Here is a 27,403-nt window from a genome sequence, read left to right as displayed (position 1 = left end):
TGGCTTGTGGGCTATGTGCAGGCAAGGACAGCCATGAATACGGCCTGATACAAAATAGTAAACTTACTCAAATCTTGGGTAGTTTTGGTAACGCTATTGCATGGTTCTTGAGCATGAATTTTCTAGATGATGACATCATGTCACAATGTCCAAAGCAGCGACACACATAATCATCTCTGAATACAGATAACGGGGATGTCACACTTTCATATTAACATTCAGAATGTTATTGGTAGAGAAGCACAGTGGTGGGATCAAGACCAAGGCTGGCTAAGTCTGTCATGCATTGTCCGGTTGTGGACAATCTTCAGTGAGCAGAAGTCCCTCTGATGTGACTAATGGGAACTAGCAGAGCTGCATGAATGGAACTCACATTCAGTGACACCCTAGTGACAGGGATCTTAAGCTTGAATATAATCCAGATATTGAGGAGAAGGATATCAGTTTCATTTAATTTTCAAAGTGGTTTATGAAAAAAGAAATGCTAAGCAAATGAAGAGGGATATCCAGTAAATGTTGAGTCCAAACAAAAATAATACTTCCAATGTGTTGGCTTATTATAAATGAGATTATGCTTGTTAGTGTCTTAAAATAGATGGTAACAGTCAAATACCCAGACAACAAAAACAGGTCCACCAAGATTTAGATAGTTAGAAGAACCATTCTATTATTAACCATTCCCTTTTGGGGGGTTCAAACAATGTAATTTTTGTCTTGCAAAGGTCAGTACTTGTGCACTGCAGTCAGTGTTTCTCAGTCATTTTAAATCCATGCTATCAGAATGCTTTCCCATGGCATCATGTTTATATCCTTAGCATTTATTATACACATTATTTGTCTAGTTTGTCAATAAAAGCAATAGGCATTCCAAATAATCTTTTTCAAACTATACAGACTTCCTCAGAAATGTCAATACCTCTAATGATGCACAGAATATAATTCCTTAAATTATATAAAACTTTAAACATAACTGTAACCAAATTTAATTTCTAATTCTTAATGCCAAAAGTAATATTGTGCATGTATATATGATGTTTTCAACTATATTATTGATGACATTTTGTTTACTCACCATTGTTTCTTCTCATTTCAAATCACCGGCTACTTCAAATGCTCAAGAAAGGAATCCTAATTTTAGTAAGGCATAGTCTAACCCCACACTCCACAATCGTCCACCACGGAAGTATTAATTGGACCCAACCCAAAGAGAAGTAGAGAAGAAAAAGGAAGCTGAACAAAAGTAGAAATCTAGATGTTATTAAAGAGGAGTAAGGTGGTGCAGCACGAGATTGCTGGAAGCCTGATGGTTTGTTTGTTTTTTTTAACAATGAAGCTAAACCATCATTTGTACTCCTGTCTGGCCAGCCAGTGCTGCTTAAAGCCTCCTTACCATTACTTGCTGAATCATAGCTATCCATCCAGTTGCCAGATTCCAGCTCATCATCATAGTCCTCATCATAATCTTCACTGTACAGCTTACCCTCAGGTCCAGGGTCCATGAAACTTAAGTGTGTGCAGCAGGATGTTGTCAAAAACTCTGACAATTTACCTGTTTGGATCCTTATAATTACAAGGTACATAGAAAACAGAAAATCAGACATTATTTTTTTAAGTAACACAATTAGTAAAGTACCTGCCTGGTATGAACAAGGCCTTTTGCCCAACTCTAAAAATTAAACAGATGTACCAGTAAGCCACAATTGTCAATAAAAGAATTCTTATCATATTTTATGAATGTTAGGAAAGGGTTTTTTAAGGAAAAGCCACTAATAGAGTTCACAACCCTCCAACAGATTAGCTCTACTCTCTTCCGTTGCTATACACTATGCTGAATGTCTGATAAAAACTGCATTAACTATTAAAGAAGTAGATAGTGAAGATGAATCACACAAATATATCACATCACTTAAAAAATACTACCAGGAGCTGGAGAGACTGCTAAGTGATTAAGAGCACTGACTGCTCTTTCAGAGGACCTGGGCTCAATTATCAGTACCTGAACAGTGGCTCCAATTTTAAGGCATCTGATACTGTTTTCTGGCCTCTGTAGACATCAGGCATGTACACAGTGCACAGACACATATGCAGGCAAAAACTCCCATACACACAGAATAAAAATTAAAAGAAATATTACAAAGTTAAAAAAAATAACATCAAAAGACCATTTTGGACATAAGCAAGTATTTGAAATTTTATACATTATGACATTGTGAGTTGAACCATATCATTCTCTAATTAATAAGCCAATTACAAAACTCTACAGCCACAAGAAGAAGAAGATCCACACATCACCCACCTTCCGGCGGCCCAAGACCCTGCGGCTCTGGAGGCAGCCCAAATACCCTCAAAAGAGCGCACCCAGGAGGAACAAGCTTGACCACTATGCCATCATCAAATTCCCCCTGAGCACCGAGTCAGCCATGAAGAAGACAGAAGACAACAACACACTCGTGTTCATTGTGGACGTCAATGCTAACAAGCACCAGATCAAACAGGCTGTGAAGAAACTCTACGACATTGATGTGGCCAAAGTCAATACCCTGATAAGGCCTGACAGAGAGAAGGCATATGTTCGACTGGCTCCTGATTATGATGCTCTGGATGTTGCCAACAAGATTGGGATCATCTAAACTGAGTCCAGCTGGCTAATTCTAAATACACACTTTTTTCACCATTAAAAAAAAAAAAACTCCAAATGAAATCAGTAGTGCTAATTTTCTTTCTTTTTTTTTTTCTTTTTTTGGTTTGGTTTTTCGAAACAGGGTCTCTCTGTGTAGCCTTGGCTGTCCTGGACTCACTTTGTAGACCAGGCTGGCCTCGAACTCACAGCGATCTACCAGCCTCTGCCTCCCAAGTGCTGGGATTAAAGGCGTGCGCCACCACGCCCGGCCCTCTAATTTTCTTTTTTGTTTGTTTGCTTGTTTTTCAAGACAGATTTTCTCTGTATAGCCCTGACTATCCTGGAACTCACTCTGTAGGCCAGGCTGGCCTCTAAAGAAACCTAGGTAAAGTAGCTACCAATGGCCAGACCTTGGATAATTTGAAAAATCAAAGAAATAATGATAGGAATGGGCCATGAAATGGTGAATAAAATAAGAATTCAAGGAATATATATTAATATACAAAATAAGATAATTTTTATATATAAGAATTCCAATATTAGATACACACAGAGTGATAGAAACTCTGTCAAAATGAGCCTTGGTTTATATGTAAGTATGCAGACAAACAAAATTTTAGAAGGCTATTTTACAACTCAGTAATAGTTCCTCCACGCAAGAATCAATGAAAGCCAGCACAACTTGCTCAAAGACTTTAGAGAAAAGATGTCGGGGTCGGGGGTTGGTCTGGTGCTATGTATACAAATGTTAAATACTGGCCCCCAAGATTTGGTTGCAGTATAGACAAGAGCATTCTCATGTATGCCAAATGGTGTTGTATAAACTTTGCTCCCCAATTATCTCTTATTGGTAAATAAAGTTGCTTAAAGCCAATTACTGGGCAGAATAGAGGTAGGTGGAACTTAAATTCTCAGGCTTGGGGTCTGAGCTAGGGACCATGAGGCCAGGAGGAGGATGGGGGAGAGGAGAAGAAAGAAGATGGAGAGAAAGAACACAGCCTGCTAGAACAGATCCAGCCCAGATAGGACAACATATTGGCAAGTAACTTGGGGAGTGCAGCTGGGAGGTAGCCAGGCTAGCTTAGAAAATTAGTTTAAATTGTACCTGCCAGTTATTGTGCTTAAGGCTGTTTAAATACATCTAGCGTTCTCTCTCCCAATTATTGGAGAACTAGCCTGGTCATAGAAAAGCTATTTAGAGTAAATAAATATTCAACAGCAAAAAGGCTTTGAGAACACTTGGAAACACCACTAAAGCCAAGATCACATCCTTCATAATGATGAACCAATATCATGTGCTTCCTGAGAAAGACTACAGTGAACTCATAACTGGTGTTGTTTCAGCATCTATTTCAGTCTGAATTTAACTTTCTCATATTATAAGCAGGACTCAAGCATTATTGATAATTTCCTATGCTACATTTCCCCTGGTTCAGGGTAGGTATCACTTACCTTGCCCCACCAAAATAGCCATCCTGCATTTTTCGGAGTGCTGCCAGGATACTTGAATTTAAGCTGGTTCCATCGTCATCTTTAAAAGGAAAGAGTTTAAAACCAATATCTGTCATTTTGTCTTAGAACTAGGGGGAAATATTTCAATTATTTCACAACAACATTGTACTGGTAATGCCACAAATTAGGCACTCCTTGTGACCACCCTGTGCTTGAATGATCAGTGTGAGAATCAATATCACTGCAGAATAGGCAAATGTTAAGATTAAGCTCTTCAGGGACATTATCTTGTTTATCACAAGTAGCCAGCACTGTTAACAAAAACAACATCACCTTCTTTTTGTTTGTTTGTTTGTTTTTCGAGACAGTGTTTCTCTGCCTAGTAGCTCTTGGCTGTCCTGGACTCATTTTGTAAACCAGGCTAGCCTCAAACTCACAGAGATCTGCCTAATAACATCAACTATTTGTTTATGACACATACTATTTATGAACCAGCCTGCCTCCATCTTAGGCTTGAAAGCTATCTTATAGTAAAGACAAACTAAATTACTTCCTTTTAAAAATCTATCTGGTGCTATCTCAGAAAACTGAGAATAGGGCTTCCTCAAGACCCAGCTATTCCACTCCTTGAAATATACCCAGAAGATGCTCCAGCACACAACAAGAACATTTGCTCAACCATGTTCATAGCAGCCTTATTCATAATAGCCAGATCATGGAAACAGCCTAAGTGTCCCTCAGTAGAAGAATGGATAAAGAAACTGTGGTACATTTACACTATGGAATACTACTCAGCTACTAAAAACAAGGAATTCCCGAAATTTGTGGACAAATGGATTGAACTAGAAATGATCATAATGAGTGAGTTAACCCAGAAGCAGAAAGAATCAAATGGTATATACTCACTTATATCTAGGCACTAGCCCAAGGGGCATGTCCCATGAAAGTCTTCACTTACCAGGAAAGTGGGACAGAGGGGAGGACATCCTATTGGGACTCTAGGTGAGAGAAGCATGGGAGAATAGCAAAGTAGAAGGATCCAGAGGGTCCTAGAAACCTACAAGTAGATCATTTTGATGGGCAGATCTGGGCCCAGAGGTCCTGCTCAAACTATGGCACCAGCCAAGGACAATATGTGCAGTAAACTTCGAACCCCTACTCAGATCTAGCCAATGGACAGGACATTCTCCACAGTTGAGTGGAGAGTGGGGTCAGACTTTCACACAAACTCTGGTGCCCCATATGAGTGGTGGCACTCAGAGGAAGGATAGCAGGCTACCAGGAAGAGACTTGATACCCTATGAGCATATACAGGGGGAGGAAGTCCCCCTCAGTCACAGTCATAGGGGAGGGGAGTAAGGGGAAAATGGGAGGGAGGGAGGAATGGGAGGATACAAGGGATGGGATAACCATTGAGATGTAATATGAGTAAATTAATAAAATATATTTTTAAAAAGTTACTTCCTGTTTATGATTAAACTTCTGTTTCTGAAGGATTGGGCTATACCCCACTTGTCACTTTACCTACAAATGGTTCCAGGAAATGGCAACAATGTCTGTTTCAAAAAGTTGTTATGACCATCTTGCAGCTTTTGTTGCAGAAGATTGTTATCACTGCCTTGTTAAGCTGTTTCTATAACCCTGTCCATTTGCCTGCCAAATCCCCCATTTGGAAAACCCCATCCCTGATAAAAACTCTTATCTTACCATATCCAAGGCTGATCTCTTGAACCTCACTTCAGGGGGAGACAGCCCATGCATATGAATAAAAGCTTTGTGTGTGCAAGAAACATTGTGAGTAATACCATCTATGACATGATTATCATAATGTTAATCCCAATGATGTGAGGTAAAAGATCACCTACCCAAATCATCAGGGCCAAATTAATTAAAGTAATTAATTAAAACAAGCTTTTATTCATATGCATGTTTAATTATAATGAGTTCCACAATAGCTTGGTATGTAGTGAGTCCTTGCTTCAAAAACACAAAAGAAAACAACAACAAAACCCAATAAAAGCCATGCAGAGTGGCACACATCTGTAATTTCAGCACTTGGGAGGCAGGAAAGTCAAGAGTCCAAAGCCAGCCTTAGCAATATATCAAGTTTGAGAACAGCTTACATTAGGTAAGACCCAGTCTAAGAAATCACACAGGGTCAGTGAAATGGCTTACTAGATAAAAAACACTTGCTGCCAAGCCTGATGATCTGAGTTTGATCCCTGCAACCCACATGATAAAGGGAGAGGCCCAATTTCTAACTTGTCCTTTGACCTCCATATGTTCACATACACTAAATAAACAAATGCATACATAAACAAAACAAGAATAAATACATGAAATAACTAGACATAGGGGCTAATGCCTGTAATCTTAGCACTGGGAAGGCTGAAACAGGAAGACTGTTATGAGTTCAAACCACATAATGAGATTCAAGCCAGTCAAGTCCATAATATAAAACTCTGTCTCAAAAGAATTAATGAGAAAAAAAAGAAAGAAAGGAAAACCAAATAGAATAAAATAAAATAACTTGGTATCATCTTTCTTCTGTTTTCAATACCACTAATGCAGGGTATTATTTCCTCACCTCACATGTGCATAGGTTTCCTTGATGTCAGACTACTATGATGACAGTACTATAATATCTTCTAAATATAACTCGGTTCATATCATGCCTTACTCAAAAGCTTTTGAAAGCCTCAACTTCTTATATAACTTGTTTTAAATGTCTCTGCTTATTTTCAAAGACATCTTCATAAATTTTATCAGTTTTGTTTATCCTAATACTCTAATATGTTCAGGTTGATCTTTTCCCCAGCCTCACATACAGGCTAGTCCCTCTCTCCAGGCCTCACTCATGGCATCACCCAACTCAGTTTTGATCTCATTCTTCTTTCCTCCTCCTATGTGAATATTAACAATTCTACGGCAATGGTGGTGCATGTCTTTAATCCTATCACTCAGGGGGCAAGTAGATCTCTGTGAGTTCGAGGCCAGCCTGGTCTACAGAGTAAGTTCCAGGACAGTCAGGGCTACACAGAGAAACTCTGCCTCAAAATAACAGCAACAACAAAACCCATGGACAGGAGAGATAACTCAGTGATTAAGGGCACTTGTTGGTTTTGTGGAGGTTCCAGTTCCATTCCTAACACTCACATCAGGTACTTCACAAAACCCGTGCCTCCAGCTCCAGCAAATCTGATGTCCTCTTTTGACTCTGTGGACACATGCTCATGTTTGTGCACTCTCATACAGGAAAACAAAATCTTGTGAAAAACAAAACAAAACAAACAAACAACAAAAAAAAACCCCAACAATTCCAAAAGCCTAAGTCTCACGTCAGCTGAAAAGTTTTCTTTGGCACCTTGGTAACTTTCAGTGCTTTAGTACTTATTAATATACTGTCTTGAATTTGTCTTTATTATTATTATTATTATTACTATTATTACCATCTATTAACTTTGCCTTCTAAATTAGAGTGTATACTATCTGAAAACACTTGTGAGAATACATTAATTATTAAATGGACAATTAACATTGTCTCAAGTAAAGAAAAAAGACAAAAAGAACAAAAACTACCCTACTTTTTCATCTCCTGTTATTTTGAGGCTCTTTTCAGATGTGACCAAAATTCCTACCAGTCTGTCTAGAGTTTGAATGACTCATGATAAAAGGCTCTTTTTAATGAGAAAGAATTCTATGAGCTTTGGCAGTACACACAGACCTTTGGAAGCAACAGCAGAGACACAGAGAGAAAGAGGCAGCCTGAAAGAGGCAAATGAAGCCTCCAGGAACTCAGAACAATATAGTCCTTCTTTACCCTGCCCCCCAATAAAACCGAAGCCTTTGCACTTTCCCCATCCTAAATCTTACTGCTTCAGTAAGGCAGGCTTTGCAAAGAGAACTTGGGAGCTCACCTGTAAATCTTGATGCGCCACTGGAATAAAACAGATGCAGGATGTAGTAGTACTGTCTTTACAAAGAATTGTGGAATACAGTTTTTGGAAAACTAACTCAGAAATCAATTATGCAAAGCTATTCTCGACTCCATTTTAGCTTGTAGCTCTCAAACCATTTGAAATATTCTTATGCATCCATTTGTTTCATACTTACTATCTGTCTTCACCTCCTAAAACGTAAGCATAAACAGAGTAGAAACTGTAGCTCCCATCGACCACTGCGTGTCCAGAGCTTAGAAAACTGCCTGGCAGAAGAGATAAGCTGTTGTGTACTTCTAGAAGAATACTCGTGAGAAGTAGCTCTGCAGTGGGATGCTGAGGAACTACACATATGACTTATTTCAAAAGTCCGCTCCTTCCCTGCTTCATTCAGCCCTTACCCAGCATGCTATGTGAGATGGGGAAGGTGATGGTGGGCTGGCCTGTCATCCTCCAGCGGCTACAGAGGTAGGAGAGATCAGTTCTGAGCATTTCTACTATCATCTGGTTGTCCAGAGCCAAGTAGAACTGTTGCTGGTCTATAAACTGAGAAAAGGAAGAACAATCATTCGGAAAAATTTGCTCTCACAAATATCAAATAATATTTTTCAGTGTTCACTTACTCATAAGGCATGCATGTCACAGAGAAAACAGTACTCTGAAATTTAATGCTTAATAATCACCAAAGTAACATGCTGGTCAATGGTTTGCACAAGAATAGTTTCTGATATTTTTAAAGGGTGTGACTGCCTACACACCTTTTCAAGTCTATCATTTCATTTAATCCTATAAGCCACCTGGTGTAAGCAGCTCCTCCTCTCCCTCCTCCTTTTCTTCCTAGTTTCTCCTTATGGCTGGCTTAGAACTCATCATAGCCCTGCTCTGTAATTCCTGAGTCCTAGATTACAGGCATGCACTACTATTCCCAACTTGCCCGTTTTCTTTTAATAGCAAGGTAAGACTCAGAGACACTATGTGGACTAGCACACACATCTTAGTCTACGTCTATCTCAGCTCTACTGTTTTAGATTTGACAAATAGAGAATTTAAATTTTCCTTTCAGAAAATATTTAGTGTGGTGCTAGAGACAAACCCATGGCCTTCCTTGCGCATGCGCAGCTCTACCACTCTACCACTAAGCTCCAGCTTCAGCACTTGGTTGAGACAGAGCACTCCTGTACTGACCTTGCTAACCACGTTCCCCAGGTCGGCTCTGAACACAGGAGTCTCTTGCCTCACCTTCCTAAGTGCTGGGATTCCAAGCATGTGACACCATGCTTCCTTCCCAGAAAATAATTTCTACTATCATACACAATTGAACCTAGATTGATTATTGTGTAGCTAACAAACACCAGGCCTCCGATATGTTTAATTACGGCTTAACAATCCTGATATTTTTCTTTAAAGGAGGGCATTGAAGTTTTCTATGCAAATGAAAGGGCTCCTTTCCCACAGGAAACACTTAATTTAGCACTTGAATTAAACAGATTTTGTCTCACTCACAAAAGGACAAATCCAGTCTTAGTTTAACTTCTGAAAATAAGGAAAACTGTGTAAGGACCTGAATAGTTAGGAAATCCCGGTCACAGCTTACCACCCAGCACTACTCTTGGTAGTGACAGTCACTTGGCAAAGTTCTACGCAGCAAGTTCAATTCAGTTCAATTCCACAAACACTTATTGAGTCATTGAATATGTGCAAGGCCTGCGGGACTCTGACTAATCCAGTTGCAGCAAATGTGTTATTTCTGCAGTCTCTCTCCCTCTTAGCGCCATCATCTCAATGCATTTTGCAGCTTATCCTACTCACCTGCGGAGTGAAGGTGAAGATAGTTTTACGAATATCATAGAGTTTTGACGTTCCAAGCACACCCATGAGCCTGTAGGGTCGTCCACTGAGTTTCATTCTATTATTGCATCCTGACACAGAATTGAGAGGTGGTCAGGATATTCTTAGTGTACAAATTAAAGCATTACTTGTTTACACAGACACACACAATGTATGTATATACACATAGAGACACATATCCACCTCACTTCCTTCAGTTTAAGATGTCTTCCTTTGTGCAGTTTAGATTTCTAAAATTAGACTCTATCTTGCAATCCATATATATGTTAAATATATGTTACTGTATACTATATATAGATAGAAAACTATATTAAATACTGCTTATGATACGATAAGAGAATTGCTCATTCACTGACATGCATTTTTCCTATCATCAGAGGGGAAAATACTTCACATATTGTTCTAAATTTTTTCCTCCCAAATACATGGAATGCCCTTTCTTGTCAGTACCAATAGAACCCCTATTATATATTTTGGCTATAGGCACCAGCACTGACCATGCTGCTGCTTGGTTTATTTACATTTGGGGTTTTTCTTTGTATGTTTGTGTGGTTTTTTTTTTAAAGTAATGAGGAAAGGCTTCTGTGAAATGACAGTTGGTTTGCTTTTCTTACTAGACCCAAAAGTGTGGGCATGTGCATCTTGAAGACAGCCAAAACAGCATCTGGCTTGTATCGGGGGATGGGGGAATGTCATCATGGAACTCCTTTTGGAGCTCCCCTCTTAAGCAAAATAAATCAATAGGAATGAAAGCCGGGCGTGGTGGCGCACGTCTTTAATCCCAGCACTCGGGAGGCAGAGGCAGGTGGATCGCTGTGAGTTCGAGGCCAGCCTGGTCTACAAAGTGAGTCCAGGACAGCCAAGGCTACACAGAGAAACCCTGTCTCGAGAAACCAAAAAAAAAAAAAAAATCAATAGGAATGAGTGTTTATTGCAATGTCTACTCTATGAGAACATTTTTCTAAAAACAAGTGTTTTATTTATAAAAGTTTAATATAAACAAAGACCCACAAATAAAAACAGTGGCTTCTTTAGTAGTAGTTAAATTATAGGTGTTTTAAAATGGTTTTCTGGGTTCTTTTCTATAGTTTTTGATTTCCAGCAGTTCATATGTACATGTCAGTTGGTAATGAGACAACTTACAGAAATTGAAGAGAACTAGAATGGCATATGTGCATTCAGATAAGACTGAAGAGGATTTCCCAGCTCCTAAGAAAGCGAAAAATATCTCATACCGTCAATTTCATGTTTAAAAAGTTACACAAAATATATACATTACACATCCAAATAATGTTTGCTCTTATGCAAATTTAAAGAATAAGGGGAACTAACTATGATGGGGAACACCTGCAACCCCAGCATCTGGAGGCAAGAGGGTCATAAGTCTGACTCTGACTCAAAAACAAGACAAAACAAAACAAAAAACAAAAACCAGAATTAGGGTTTTAGTGGTATGGCACTTTAGCAACTATGTGAGCCCTGAGGCTCTTCCAGGAGCATTATATACCTATATGTATGTATAGGTGCATGTATAAACAGCGCTTTTTGAAACTGGGCCTTACACTATAGTTTAGGCTGACTGGAAACTTACTCTGTAGCCCAGAGTGCTGGCTTACACCTTAAAACAAACAATCCTCCTGGCTGGCGCTCTCTCTCTCTCTCTCTCTCTCTCTCTCTCTCTCTCTCTCTCCCTCTCCCCCTCCTCTCTCTCTCTCTCTCTCTCCCTCTCCCCCTCCTCTCTCTCTCTCTCTCTCTCTCTCTCTGATTCTTTGTGAAGTTCACATGATGCATCCCAATCCCGCTCATCTTCCAGTCCCTCCATATCCACCTTCTACCCTTGCATCCCCGACCCCCACAAAAGAAAAGACAACAACAATAAAAAACATCATGCTGGCCAGCCTTGGTGGCGCACACCTTTAATCCCAGCACTCAGGGGGCAGAGGCAGGCGGATCTCTGTGAGTTTGAGACCAGCCTGGTCTACAAATAGAGTCCAGGACAGGCAGGGCTACACAGAGAAACCCTGCCTCAAAAACAAACAAACAAACAAACAAAAAAACAAAACCAACTATTACATCGAGAAAGCTCATCTCAACAAACAAACCATATTGCCATGGAAGCTGTATTGTCATGGTGTGTCCCACAGTATACCCTTTTGTCCACACATCTTTACTTGCAAATGTTCATTGCAAAGAGTCATGATCTGGTATAAGGCCTCTGGCTTCTGTTACACTATCAATACTGGGTCCTCACTGGGACTCCTCTTGGATATCATGTTGTTGCCCTGTGTCATGGAGACCCTGTAGGACTGGCCCCTTCACATGCTGCAGCAGTTCACAGATGGGGTGGATGTTGGGGTGGGCAACTCAAAGCCCTGGATCTGGGCCTGGGTAGTTGCTGAGTTGGTCAGCCCACCAGCTCTCCTGCACCTACACCAACCAAGGCCAGCTTTCCTGCTTTGGCTTTGCCCAGGCAAGGGGTGGGGCCAGCTCTGCTGCCAGTGGTATACCTGGTTCTATTTTTTAAAGAACTGATATATACAAAAGCATACAGTCCCCACTATATAACCATGCACGAATAGACAGAAAGTTTTACTCTGGGCAAAGTGCTGTGAGTTGTATGGTAGAGTTGGGGGATGGAAGGATGGGGCGGGTGTTGTCAGGAGCTCCACAAGGAGACTATCAAAGCCAGTGGATCTGGACCCAGAGAGACCTGCACAAACTGATGCCCCAACCAAGGACATTGCAAGCAGAGAACCTAGATCCCCTGTTCAGATATAGCCAATGGATAGTACATTCTCCACATGGGGAAAAGCAGGGGTTTAGGGGGCTGACTCTGACATGAACTTTGTCGCCCATGATTTGATCAGTGCCCCTTGGAGGAGAGGCCCTGTGGGAACACAGAGGAAGGGGATGCAGGCTATCCAGATGAGACCTGATAGGATGTGGTCATATGGTGGAGGAGGAGGTCCCCTTCTGTCAGAGGTCTAGGGGAGGGGAATAGGGCAGAAGAGGGAAGGAGGGTGGGAACTGGAAGATACAAGTAAAGAGATAACAATCGGGATATATTCTGAATAAATTATAATAAAAAGAAAAAACCTAAGGAAAATAGAAATAGGTACTGTTGCTAGGAACTTAAGAAAAGTAAAATAATTTTATATATGAAAATTATTAATCTAACAAAATAAATAACAAAACCCAATACTTGTAGGGTAGTAAAAATATAAAGGTATATTTTATCTTATTGATTAAAAAATCAATGCTATTAATTATTTGGGTTTTTTTTTTGAGGAATAGTCAGGCAGCATGTAAATGCTAGGAAGATAATCTTATCCTTACTCAGAATACCTGTTCTGAAAATATACACCAAGGAAACAATGGTCTACACATAGGCATATACAGAAGGACCATAGGTTTGGAAACAACTCAGGCAATCAGAAATAAGGGAATGATTATTATAATTTTGTAGAATAACCCCATTTTAATAAGAAAAGATGCATATAAAAGGTAAATGCAAATACAATACTAGCTAGTACATACGCACTCAATGTAACTATGAAAAGGTACCTCTGTGCACTAAGAGATTAGGAAAGAATGCATATTATATTAATCTTTGTGTTTAATAATTATTTGGTTTAATAAATTAAAAAAGCTGATCAGCCTCATAACTTAAAAAAACTGAGAATGGTAGGTAGACACCTATGCTCAGCACTTAAGAAACTGAGACAGAAGAGTCACTTGAGTCTATGAATTTAAGGCCAGGCTGGGTAACAGAATGAGACTCTGTCTAAAATAGATAGATAGATAGATAGATAGATAGATAGATAGATAGATAGATAGATAAATATAAGACTCTGTCTATAAATATAGATAAAGACTGTCTATAGATAGATAGATAAAAGATGAAAAGGTATTGCCCATGAACTCCTCAGTATCTAAAATGAGGCAGAGGAAGTATTTGGCTGTCATACTTAGTGAGGAAATAATCTCTTTATTCTTGGTATGATAATAGCTGTTGTTTGATGTATACTTCAAGCAATTCTATTATTGTGAAACTGTTACAATAATATTTTGAAGACAGGGTCTCCCTATGTAGCATAAGCTGGCCTGGAACTTACACCACAGCCCAGGCTGAGACACACATCCTTTCTTTTTAGCCTCCTGAGTAATATAATTATAGGCTTGTTCACAAGATATTTTAAAGAGACACTCATTTGACTGATAAGATTTTTAACTGGCAATCCATATAATTTGGGGAAGATAATAAATACTGAATAAAGCCTTTTTTGTACATGCCAGATAAGCACTCTACTATTGAGCTATATAGTTAATCAAAAATCTAATCTACAACTTAAAAATTGTATTTTTGTATAATGTAAAAGTTATATTTTAATCTAATTTACAAATACAACCTCTTGTGACTTGATTTAAGACTGTATTAGTTTCCTGGTGAGACTGCAATGAACTATCACAAATATGATAGCTTAGAACAGTACAAGTTTGGGCCAGAGAGGGGGTGTGGGGAGTAAAGGTACCTGGTGCTAAGTCTGTTACCACTCCCATCTCCTTTTTCTGATATCATGACTCCTATTTCTATAGTCTGATTTTCCTCTTGATTCCCTGTTACAGAGGTATGTGCAATTTACATCTAGGCCCACTGGGATAATCCAGAATATTCCTCCACATCTCAAAATTCTTAGCTATGTTTGCTAAGTCTTCTTTGACACACTAAATAATGCTCATATGTTCCCTGAGGATACACATTCCTTTCACATATAAAACATATTTATCCCATCCCAACGTCTCCCAAACTCTTTCACATATCACAGTGTCAGACCAAGTCTAATATCTTCCAAATATCATCAGCCCAAAGTCCAAATATTAAATAATAAGGCATGAATGAGAATCTAGCTATGTGCCATCCTGGGGCAAGATTCCTTTCCATTTGTGGATCATTAAAACTAGAAAACCACAATTTCTGCTCCTCAAGTGCAGTAGCAGGACAGGATTGGTCACAAACAATAGACATTTCTATTTTTTTTTTTTTAGAGAGAGAAAATGGAAGGAAGAAAAGAGTTAGTAGTTCCAAGAAATTTTAAGATCCAGGTAGGCAAGTTACTACATTTCAAGGCTTAGCAATAGTCCCCTTGCTGAGTCCAACATTCCACCCTCACAGGCCAAGAGTCTTCTTCCCTTTGAGTGAACCTTCTTTTTACTTGGAAGGCACCATGTGCTTGCAGCTGAACAGTTTTCTCAGTCTGCTTCCCCACTGTAGAATTCTGGAAATCCACAAGAATTTTTTCAGCTTGTCCTATGATTGTCATCTGTCTCTTTCAGTCTCAATTGGCAGTGTTTCCGCTGGTACAGGTAGACTATTTCTTGTCTTAAGTGATTAGAACCTGGACTGTTTTACATTTTTAAAATGGGAATATTCATATATATAGTTTCCTGGTTGAGCAACCATCATTTACCTAAAGCCTTAAATCTAAATGTAGTTCAAAGCCCTCCATTTAGAATTCAAAAATCAAAACAAAGTTTCAATAGAGTTGGTTACTTCAGGAGACAATTTATTGCTTGACAATCCTGATTTCAAAACACTATGGGCATTCCTTAGTAATCCGCATAGCAATACAACCCCTATTTATTGGTTTGAATGAGAATGGCCCCCAGAAGCTCATAGATTTAAATGTTTGGCCACCAGGGAGTGGCGGTATTTAAAAGGATTAGGAAGTGCAGCCTTGTTGGAAGAAATGTGTCACTGGGGGGTGGGCTTTGAGATTTAAAAAGCCCAAGCCAGTGACGTGGGGGTCTGTCCCTTCACTCTTTACCACCTGAGGCAGTTGGGAGAGCTGCCTCTGCCACTCACCAGCTGTAGCACTCAGGGAGAGTGGAGCCCTGCATCCCACTGAGGCAATACAGTGGAGCTGGCCCTGATGAGGAAGGTACAGGTGAGCCAACTCCAAGGTGTGACAGTGAGAGACTTGGCTCAGCTCCTCACCAGCTGGGAGAGTGGGCCCTTCACCTCACCTGGGAAGCAGTGTAGAGCTAGTTCTGGAGGTGTGGATGATAGAGAGCTTGTCCCAAGAGCATGAGAGAAGCTGAGCTGACCCTGCCTCCTGCTGGTGGTAGCATTGGGTGGCCTAGCTGGAGCAGCCTGGTGGTGCAGATAAGGGAAAGCCGACAGGCTGACCAGCTCAGCTACTAACCAGGTCCTGATGCAGGGCTCTGAATTATCCCATCCCAAAATCTACATCATCTGTAAACTGTTGGGGCCTGACCTGTTGATCCAATGCTACAGGATCTCCATGACACAGGGCAACAATGGGATAGCAGGGAAGTGTTCCAGTGAGAAACTAATATTGATGGTGTGACAGAAGCTAGAGACCTCAAACCAGACCAATGACTAATTGCAGTGAACATTTCTAAGAGAAGACGGTTTGACAGAGGGTTATACTGTGGGGCATACTGTGACACACTATACTTTCCATGAGCAGATATTTTCTATGTTTTTTTTTTGTTTATTTCTTTTATTAGTTTTTAAATTTTTTCTTTGGGTGGAGGAGTGTACAAGGGCAGAGGGCAAATACGAGGTGATGGGGAGATTAGTGGGACTAGGGTGCACGATATGAAAATCATAAAGAATCAATAAAACATAAAAAAAAACAATCTAGGCCCAGTGGCTCTCCCTTCTTGCTGCCTGTGGATCCCGATGTAGAACTGTCAGCGGGTTCTCCAGCACCATGGCTGTCTGCATGTTGCTATGCTCTGCACCATGATGATAATGGACTAAACCTCTGACATTGTAAGCCAGCCTCAGTTAAATGGTGTTCTTTAAGGGCTGCCATGGTCACAGTGGCTGTTCAGAGCAATAGAACACTAAGACAGAAGTTGGTACTAGGACTAGGGTATTCCTGTGACAGGCCTGACAATGCTGCTTGTTGGTGGAGTGTACTTTGGGACTTTGAATTAGAAAAGCAGTTGAACACTTTAAGGAGGGCTTAATAGACTATACTAATAGCCAGTTGTGGTGGCACACACTGGTAGGATTTGCTGAACAAGGTGGAGGCAGGAGGATCATGAGTTCAAGGGCAGTCTGAAGTCAACAAAATGGACTTCCACTCATCAACGCTTATCTGGCTACAGCTGCTGCTAGTGCCGGATCTCCCAACAACAGAGACCAACACTGAGTCCCGGATATGGCAAGCTAACTACACTGGACCATGTCCTCCGTGGAAAGGACAGCTCTTTGTCCTTACTGGAGTAAATACTTATTCTGGTTATGGATTTGCCTTTCCTGCATGTAATGCTTCTGCCAAAGCCACCATCATAGACTTACAGAATGCCTTATCCACTGTAATGGTATCCCACACAGTATTGCTTATCAGCAAGGAACTCACTTCAGTCAGAGAAGTGTGACAGTGGGCCCAGAATCATAGAATCCATCAGCCTTACCATGTTCCGTACCATCCTAAAGCAGCTGGAAAGATGGAACAGCCTTTTGAAGACAGACACAGAGTGCTGATTAAGTGGCAGCAGCCTTAAGGGCTGAGTTAGGGTTCTCCAGAAGGTGGTCTAAGCTTGAATTAGCATCCAGTATATGGGTTTCTCCCAAAGCAAGGATCCACAGGTCCAGGAATCAAGGGGTAGAAAGGAAATAGTGCCACTCACTATCACTCCTTGTGACATACTAGGACAATTTTTGCTTCCTGTTTACTTGACCTTAAGTTCTTCTGGTCTAGAAGTTTTGGTTCCAGAATGGGGGCTCTCAGTCCTGCTGAGAGCCACAACAAATATTCCATTGACCTGGAAGCTCAGAGCCCATGCTGGCCACTTTGGCCTTCTGATGCCCTTAAGCCAACAGGCTAAAAAAGAGTAGCAGTGTTAGGACAGATGATCTAGATTTCCAAGGGGAAATTAGATTGCTTCTCCACAGCGGAGATAAGAAAGACTATGTCTGCAGTGCAGGAGATCCTTTAGCATGTCTCTTGGTGCTACCATGTCCTGTGATTAAAGGCAATGGTAAACTACAACAATCTGGATGACAAAAGGCACAGACCCATGAGAAATACAGGTATGGGTCACTCCTCTTAAGAAAAGAGCCAAGACCTTCTGAGGTGCCTGGTGAGGGTACAGGATATACAGAATGGGTAGGAGGAGGTGATTATAAATACCAGCTAAAGCCACATGACCAGTTGCAGAAATGAGGATTATAAGTGACATGAGTATTTCTGCCTCTTTGGTATTTTGACAGCATTTTTATGTGTCTGGCTATCCTGGAACTTATTCTGTAGATCAGGCTGCCGTTGCCTCTTGAGTGCTGGGATTAAAGGTGTGCAGTACCGCCATCCAGCTCTTTCCTCAATTTAGAGAATATCAATGGTTATCATACTTAAGTTTGAGATACTAAAAGGATGTCCCTTAAGTGACGTTGCCACCTATTCTAAATTTTTAGTGCATGTGCAGTTGTATGGGGGATAGCTATATTAGGCATTTTATTATGACCTGCTTAAATACACAAAGAGTTTGTGATCGTACAATAGTTATATCATGTTATGCATAATTATGACCTGGTTGTTTCATTTCAAAATTAAGCATGACATAAGGAGATATGATTTGGGTGGACTTGTGATGGTTATTCTTTGTTGTCAACATGACTACATCTGGAATTACCTAAAACCCCAAAATGGCTGGGCACATCTGGGAGGGATTTTTGCTTAATCATTTGAAGCAGGAAGACTGACTTCCTGTCCAGATCTTTAAAGTGGGAAGACACACCTTTAATGCACATCGTTTGAAGTGGGAAGACCCACCTCCAACATGGGCTACAGCTTCTGCTGGAAACCTATATAAAGGATATAGAAGAAGAAGGAAGCTTGTTCTCTTCGCCTGCTTGCTCTTGCCCTCATTAGCAAGTACATTCCTTCACTGGCAGTAGAACCTACTTCTTTGGGATTTCGGTGTATACTGAAGACCAGCTGAGACACCCAGCCTTGTGAACTAAACAGATTAAATTAGATTATTGGACTTTGTGTTTCTAGGCAGCCATTGTTGGATTAGCTGGACCACAGACTGTAAGTTATAATAAATCATATATATGCATACAAACATACCTCATATATATTTCTATCCCATATATACTCACTCTATAAGTTATAATACTCTAGAGAACCCTGACTAGTAAAACCAGTCCTTTATTTCTGTTATACCATAACTACTTCTATAGCCTGATCTGATTATATTTGGAGTCCTCCCCAATAATTTAGGGTAATATTCTCATGCCAAGTTCTTTAATTTAACCATACCTGAAAAATTATTTTTGTCATATAAGGTAATGTTCATAGGTACTAGAGATCAGAATCTGAATATCTGGGGGAAGGGGTGATTATTCAGTGTCTTGAAAAGGTAGTTTTAAAATTTGGTATATTCTTTTCTTTCTTTCTTTCTTTCTTTCTTTCTTTCTTTCTTTCTTTCTTTCTTTTGTAATAAGGTCAGAACTCAGAGTTTATGTTAGGCAAGTGTTGTGCCACTGAGCTACAGACTCCCAGACCTCATATCTTTTGTTAATTAACAGTGTAACAATTCGATCATTAAATTTAATAAGAGAATAAAAATAACTATTAAGAAAAAGATATTTGATTAAGGAATTTATGTTAATAATTAGTTTATTACATGACAAAGTATAAATATCTAAAACAAGTTCCTTGATCACTACTGTACATAAAGTTAGCATGTATTCAAAATATATAAATTCCAAGAAAGGGGAGAACATACTAGTTAAATATTCATTTAGAACAAGGATATAATGTTGTCTGAAAACAAGCATGTCCTACAGACCAAAGTATGCATAAAATACATCTAAAATTATCAAGCCTGCTCTTAACAGATTGGTTCAGAAACCTGCATTCCAGAGTCTAAATTCCTTCTCAGATTCAACGTAATAAAGCAATACAAGTTAAAGAAGGGTAAAATGGAAAGAAACCAGCCATAATTATTTGATTCTAGCAGGCTAGCCAATCTCCTTACCTAGACTGGAATAAATGTGGCTGAGAATCCGAGCTGGCTGGACTCTGATGGGGTATACCTCAGCAATGGTTTCTACGTCAATTCCTTTATCCTTCAAAATGGCCTTGATTTCTTCTGTTTCAGCCAGAATGGAGACTATAAAAAAGAAAGAAGATGAGATTTTAGGTTTTAGTCCAATAGAAACTTTAAAAAAAATCTTATAGACTTATTTATGTGGATGAGTGTTTTGCTTGCATGTATGACCATGTACCACATCCATGCCTGGTGCCCATGAAGATCTGAAGAAGGTATCAGATCCCCTGAAATTGAGTTCTACATAGTTGTAAGCCACTGTGTGGGTTCTGGGAAGTGAACCTGGGTCCCCTGCAAGAACAAGTGCTCTTAAATCCTGAGCTGAGCCGTCTCTCCAGACTCCTAAAGATATTATAAAGTGTGTAATTTCTTTTGGAAAGGGAAAGAGAAGGTATTATTGAGGAATTCTGATGAATCAGGGATTATTCTAGATTTTTAAAATTATATAACTAGGAAAGAAAAAGCACGACTAGAGTATGAGTCTCTATAAAACATTTGCTAGCAACAATGGAAAGCAAAGACCGCCTTTATGATCAAATAGAGTGTCAAGTATAAGAAGCTTTAGAAAATAGGCTGATTTTCCATACACAATCAACTTGAAATCCAAATGACTAGGAATATCTTTGTTTGTTTGTTTGAGACAGGGTTTCTCTGTGTATCCTTGGCTGTCCTGGAACTCTCTCTGTAGACCAGGCTGGCCTTGAACTCACAGAGATCCACCTGCCCCTGCCTCCCAAATGCTGGGATTAAAGGTGTTCGCCACTGTGTCTGGCATCTAGGAGTATCTTAAAGAAGCTTTACAGCATGACTTAACACTATATTGAAGAGTGATATTGGAGAATGAAAATTCATACCAAGATGTCTACTCTCAAAAAACCAGGATAATGGTAATATCAAAAGAAACAAGGAAAGTAACAATATCAACATTTTCTGAGAGAAGTAAAAGGATAGGAGAGAGACCAGGCTTGTGTTTGACATACAGACATAGTTCATAGATAGTCAGACTAGGACTTTTTTTTGAGACAAGGTCTCTGCGATAATTTGAATGAAAATAGTCCCCATAGACTCATAGGGCATGGCAGTATTTGAAATGATTATGAGGTGTGGCCTTGCTGGAGTATGTATGGCTATGTTGGAGGCAGTGTGTCACTGGAGGTGGGCTTTGAAGGTTCAGAAGCTCAAGCTAGTCCTAGTGGCTTACTCTTTTCCTGCTGCCTGCTGATCCGGGTGTAGAACTCTCAGCTACTTCTCCAGCATCCTGTTTGCCTGAACGATGACATGCTTCCCATTATGAGAATGGACTAAACCTCTGCAGTGTAAGCCAAGCCCCATTTAATGTTTTCCTTTATAAGAGCTGCCATGGTCATGGTATGTCTTCAGAGCAACAGAAACCCTAACTAAGACAGTCTCAGCATACATCCGTGGCCAGCCTGGTATAGAACTCCTGATAGAGAACAAGCTAGCATTGAAATCAGAGCTGTGCCTGCCTCTGGCTCTCCACTACTGGGATGAAGCACATGTACTCCTACATACAGCCAAGACTTGCATTCATGATGTTTAGAGAACTCAGCTCAGTGTTTTGCATAACGCAGATACTCTCACATTTATGTTGATTCTTAAGGGACATTTTTTAGACATACTCCCTAGTAAGATAATGGTCAGAAGCTAATGTACTATGACAGGTGCAGGCCTAAAGCCTAATGCAGGGAGGACGTTAATGCATAGAAGGTTATGAAAAGAAGGCTATGCTAGCAGGAAAAGCATAGAAAGCATGGTTTAAAAGAAAGTAACAGTAACCAGTGGAATAAAATGTCATGAAATTTTAAAGAAAAGAGTTCCCAGAAATAAGGTGTATCAAATAGTAATTTATAATCCTCTACAGTCATCTTTCATTGATTTTATTATTAACAGTAATTTTGAAATCAAACTAAGCCAAATATATTATAGACTTTTTGAAGCCTAAACAAAGCCCCCAACTGTTGTTCCCTAATCAGACTTTTAAGATAACATTTCTGTTGCTAGGAGTAATACATACCTTGAACCACCACATCTGGCTTTGGCACAGTAGAAAACCTACGGTTCAGGGGATCAATTTCTCCAGGAGCTAAAAATCCCTGAAGAAAACCCACAAGTACAAAATTAATAAACCTCAAAAATATAAAGCTAGGATACTAGAAAGACGGCTCAGCAGTTAAGAGCATTGACTGCTCTTCCAGAAGACCTGAGTTCCATTCCCAACACCCACATGGTGGCTCACAGCTGGTTAACTCCCTTTTCAGATAATCTGATGCCTCTTCTCTCTTCACAGGCACTGCATATACATGGTACATGGTACACAAAGCACCCACACACATAAAACAAAAAAATAAACTAAAGCTAGTATTTTAGGGGGAAATGACAGAAAGGAAACAAACACTTGACCTATATAAAAATGCTTGAAGTCCTAGAATTCATATCTAAATTAATTATAAATAAACAGAAACTTTCTGGTTACTCAGCTATCCTTTCTGAATATACATATTGTGACACATGGACAAATGAAAAAGAAAAACAAACCCTAATGCCTTAAAAAAGGAAATAGGAAAATGGAGTGGGAGATTAAACTGGAAAAGGAGAGGGATGGCAATGGGACAAATAATCCTAAGGATGTTTGGAAAAGCCACAGGGAAACATTTTTTGTTTATTTAAACATACATATAGTGTGTGTGTGTGTGTGTGTGTGTGTGTGAGAGAGAGAGAGAGAGAGAGAGAGAGAGAGAGAGAGAGAGAGAGATCCACATAATATCATGTCTCTTGGTTGCCTCACAGAACCTGAAAGAAGACCCAATAGCTGAAGACACCATACACTCAGAAACAGAACTTGAAGGAATTGAGCTGGAACTGACCGGAAAGCTTCCTGTATGATGGTTAGATCTCTAAATGACCAAAAGTGCTATACAAGCTGCCAAGGGACAAAAGCAAGCAATAGTCCTGGTCACCTATGAGGCCTGTGAACCACAACTGTGACCAGTATGGCAAGATATCCCCAAGGGTCCAACAGTGGTATTTATGGCACAGAAGCAAGCAGCAGTTGTCTAATTGGAGTCTAGGAGGGAACTCATGCCTGATACTGGAAACCCACCCAACTACACTTGGAGGCTGGGGGTCATGAAACCTAGAGGAGAATCTGCTACTGTCAGTTTCCTAAACCACTATAATTCCTAACTGAGTTCTAAATACCACCCTTATGCACACAGGTACGTGTAGCTCTTACCCTTCATCAAAAAGCTTCTTTTTGCAGCAGAGACCATCACAGAAAACCACAAGGGGTTAGAATGTAGAGAACAAATGAGTGTACTAAAAGTTTTCGTTTCTTTGTAAACTCAGTTATGTTATATAAATATGTTTTTGTTCTAATCCCAAGTGTGGGATTTTAGTTTTGGCTTTAGCTTGTCCACACTTGTTAATGGTCTCATGAGGGACATGGCTTTTTCCAGCTGGTAACAGCAGTCCTAGTGCAGCACAGAGAGGGGTGTGGTCTAGGGCTCTGGGGATACAAATTAGAGACAGAGAGAGCGTGGTGTGGTGTGTGATATTGGCATGTGGTGTGCAAGTCTGAAGAGACCAAAGATGGACAGTGTGGTGGTTTGGAGGAGACAGAAAAAGAGACACTTTGGGATACAGCAGCTTAGAGGAGATTGCTGGCTGCATCTGATGTTGACAGAGACGGGTACAGCCCAAAGGAACCCAATTGACCCTCAACAGCCAGGAAAAGTAAGGGCCCCCCTCTCCCTACTAACCTTCTCTCTCCTACCTGTAGGGTTGGGGGGTTGGAAGGGAGGTTGGAAGGGAGGTTGGAAGGGAGGTTGAGGCTTAACTACTCCAAATCAGTAAGACTTTAAAACCTCCTCATGGAGAGGGCTTCAAATACTGGCAAACCAGCCAGTGGGCAAAATGTCTTCATTTTTACCACTGCCAGAATTCTGCCCAAAATTTGGCAAGCTTGGATGCAGGCAGAATTGACGGCCAAACTCTACCAAGACAGGGTAAGAAAGTCCTCAGTAGCTCCTGCCTCATAAATGTCTCTCAGATACACTGGGCCAGAAGGCTGAAGATGATACTCCAACATTGTAGAGAGATATGGCAGCAAACTGTCTCTATCATTTTTTCTTTTTCCTTTTCCTTATTAAATTAGGAATCTGCTAATCTGCACTTCCTGTTTATTCAGATAATTAATTTTATTCCTTCTCAAGTCTCTGATGGGGTTGAAGACCAGACAGTTTAGTTTTACAATTGAGCTTAGTTGTTTAGGAGTTAAGATGTTTTTAGATGCTTTAAGTTGATAAAGAAGAGATATGATAGATATGGATTTACATTCAGAATTTTAGGCTCATCAAGATAGGAAAGATGCTTTCTTCAAGGTTGTCAAATACAAACAGCCAAAACACTATGAATGTAACAGGAATGTAATTCCTGAATGTTCTGTGGTTATTTTGCTGTATATAGTTTATTTTATATAGGTATAATAATAAAAATGCATATGTAAAAAAATAAATTAAAAAAACTGCTACAAATGACTTTGGGGTACCTGATCATTATCAACACATCTAAAATACTCCTCTGCCCAAGGCTCAGGGAATATAATGGAAGAGCAAGTGGAAGCATTTTAAGAGCCAGGGACCAGGACATCTGCTGTAATGTATTATACTTTCTATACATGACAAGGAAGCTGCACCCATGGAAATGTAAAAACATGGTCACCTAAACAAGACTTGCACAATGACACCACCAATAGACATGCCAACATGAATGGGGAAAATCTCAGAAGACACTAGACCAAGATCTATAGGCAATTAATAGTTTCTGAGATAGAAAGAACCATTCTTTTCCAGGAATGAGCTCCCTGACAGGTTATCCAATCCCAAGGGGTCAGTCCTAAATAAATACACATATGAGCAACACTAAATGGACTTGGTAGGATCTGTGTGTAGAAGGGATCAAGAAGTGAAAATAATATAAATGTAGCACTCATACATGGATTTCTCAAATTATATTAAATTTAAAATTGATAATAAGCATTGTTTGCTTTTTTGTCTATGTGTCTGTTGTGCTTTTTGACTAGCAGAAATCTTTTTACATAGATTCCATACATTGTGAAATAATATAAACTCATCCATCTTTCTCCTTAATATTACAGAGCCCTTCCTTTTCCCATCCCATTTAATTTATGGCTAGATGAGAAAGTTGCTGGACAAGCATTGTTTTAAAGCATTATGTCCATTATTTCTGGAGCCAAGCATTAAATTAAAGATTATCAAACAGCCATAGCTACAGGAAACAAAACCAAAAATATAGCTGTAGAAAATAAATGGCCACATAAACAGAAAGAAATGCCAGTTAAGTTCCAAACTATATTCTCCAAAAACCTGGGTCTATCATATCAAAACAACCATGCTAGGTGTGATGGAACACACTTGTAACCTCCAAACTCAGGAAACAGACACAGGAAGATCACTGTAAGTTAGAGGCTAGCTACTGATACATAGTAAGACCTTGTATTTTAAAAAATAACCTTGAAAATAGGTTTATCAGAAAGTGCTGAAAACCTTCTTAGAAGAAATATCCTTCTATGTAGGCCCAAAATGCCCCACCCAAAGTTACTGGGTAAGAAATGTGTTTCCTTAAGATCCATCTTAACAGAATCTTATATAAAGAGCATTTAGATAGCGCTTTACCAACAGGTAAAAAAAAATCTTAACTAACCAAACAGAGCACATGGTTATTGCCAAGCTCTAGTGAAAGTACCCAAATGATCACTTAAGGAATGAACCCTTATGTTATGGGTTACGGGTTAAGGGTTATGCTAACCCTTAGAAAGGTTAGCATTTAATCCATCACCAGTAACCGCTACCAAACAAGACACTGAGGGGAGTTTTGAAAGGGAGAGATCCACAACTTGATTCCTGAATAGTACCAAGTACAATGCCAAGGTAGGGAGCTCTGGGCAACACAATAGACATGGTTGCCAGGGAGCAAAAGATTTTTGCCAAGTTCTGGTCATACCCCTTTGCTGAAGAGCTGGAGGAAAAGCTATAATTAAGTCAAAGTATGAAAGGAATTGATTATTATGGTGACTAAGGCAGATAGATAGATAGGAGAGAGAGAGAGAGAGAGAGAGAGAGAGAGAGAGAGAGAGAGAGAGAGAGAGAGAGAGAGAGAGAGAGAGGTAGTGGGATAGCTTTGAAGTTTTCCCTTACCTCTGCCATCAAGCTTCCTAAAATGTATAGTGACTGACCCCACATGTGAGGCAGTTTTCCCATAGGGACTCGATCCACAGTGTGAGGATTCTGATACTCTTCATCAACCTAAATTAAGAGATAAGGAAATCAAATGAGAGGCATTAATAGAAAGCTTAAGATACTAGATGAGAAAAGACAAGTCTAGATTGTGGTTTATAATTTATAGGTGATGGATTGAAAAGCTAAGTAAGGCAGTGCTCCAGCTGTAATGTAACGTGTGCACAAATCACCCAAGAATCTTATGAAAATGAAGACTAAGTGTGGTGGGGGTGGATGGAAATTATCATAATAAATTCTCAGCTGATACTGCTGATGCTGCTAGGAACTTACTCTCCAAATCCATAACAGAATGTAAAACTGTCTCTACCATGACTAATTCTCCTTCACGATGGCTAACAAAGACAGCACCTGCTTCAGTTTTCCAAGTCTGATCTACATTAGCAACCTCACATAATTGGCTTCAGAGGATGCCTAGTCCTAAGAGCTACACAGGAAACCACTCTGGGTCCACCTCCTGATCTCTACATCCTCAGAATTGATATTTGTTTTCATTTATATCTTGTTGTACAACAGTACCATAATTGAGTATGCTTTAGAAATTTATATTGAAAGGAAAAATTGTATTTCGGTTGTCCTAATCTGAAAATGAAAATTTTAGAATATTAAAGTCGTAAGATACAAAGTCACAAAAACTATTTGGCTCAAATAAGTCACTACCACAGAAACACGGTTTCTCTCTTGTAATGGTCCAGCACTATCTGACTTACCCTATCAGGAGGAACACTGTACAGCTCTGGGAGAAGTGGGACTCCATTTTTGCCCTTGATGAGGACTGCATCAAGAGCCTCTCTATATTCCTGAACCTGCAGAAAAAAGAAAATTAGACAACAAAAAATTTAGACTTTCTGTGGGAACGTAGCAGAAGGATGCAGCTAAAGAAAGCACTATTACAGAGGAGCTAATTTAACCAAATAAAAAGGAAAGGAAATGGGGAGTGGGATTGTGTCAACTTGACACAAACTAGAATCATCTGACAGGAAAGAGTCTCAACGGAGGAAAAAACAAAAAACAAAAAACAAAAAAACAAAACAAAACACCTCCCTAAGACCAGGTGGCATACAAGCCTGTAGGGCATTTTCTTAATTAGTGATTGATAGGGGAAGGCCCAGCCCATT

At 39.7% G+C, this 27,403-nt stretch overlaps 2 protein-coding genes across 13 annotated transcripts in view; one reads left to right on the top strand and one right to left on the bottom strand.

Moving 5' to 3' along the window:
• The window catches only part of PHKA1 (phosphorylase kinase regulatory subunit alpha 1), a 114,285-nt gene that overhangs the window by 46,273 nt on the left and 40,609 nt on the right, over positions 1–27,403 (bottom strand). For all 12 annotated transcript variants that reach the window (XM_084788800.1, XM_084788804.1, XM_084788806.1 and 9 more), the window contains 8 exons: positions 26,996–27,091; positions 26,187–26,294; positions 21,986–22,064; positions 19,879–20,013; positions 9,820–9,929; positions 8,412–8,556; positions 4,073–4,151; positions 1,391–1,560 (listed from right to left, as the gene is read on the bottom strand). In XM_084788800.1, coding sequence (XP_084644926.1) covers positions 1,391–1,560; positions 4,073–4,151; positions 8,412–8,556; positions 9,820–9,929; positions 19,879–20,013; positions 21,986–22,064; positions 26,187–26,294; positions 26,996–27,091 — 922 coding nt within the window. The remainder of the gene's footprint in view (positions 1–1,390; positions 1,561–4,072; positions 4,152–8,411; positions 8,557–9,819; positions 9,930–19,878; positions 20,014–21,985; positions 22,065–26,186; positions 26,295–26,995; positions 27,092–27,403) is intronic.
• On the top strand, positions 1,826–2,705 carry LOC311602000 (large ribosomal subunit protein uL23-like; the record flags this gene model as incomplete). Its single annotated transcript, XM_084789729.1, has 2 exons — positions 1,826–1,834; positions 2,244–2,705. The coding sequence occupies 2 exons, from the start codon at positions 1,826–1,828 to the stop codon at positions 2,628–2,630; spliced, it is 396 nt and encodes a 131-aa protein (XP_084645855.1). The 3' UTR covers positions 2,631–2,705.

The sequence above is a fragment of the Acomys minous genome (assembly GCF_964271855.1).
Source record: "Acomys minous genome assembly, chromosome: 7".
NCBI lineage: Eukaryota > Metazoa > Chordata > Mammalia > Rodentia > Muridae > Acomys > Acomys minous.
This window is presented reverse-complemented; position numbering and strand designations above follow the sequence as displayed.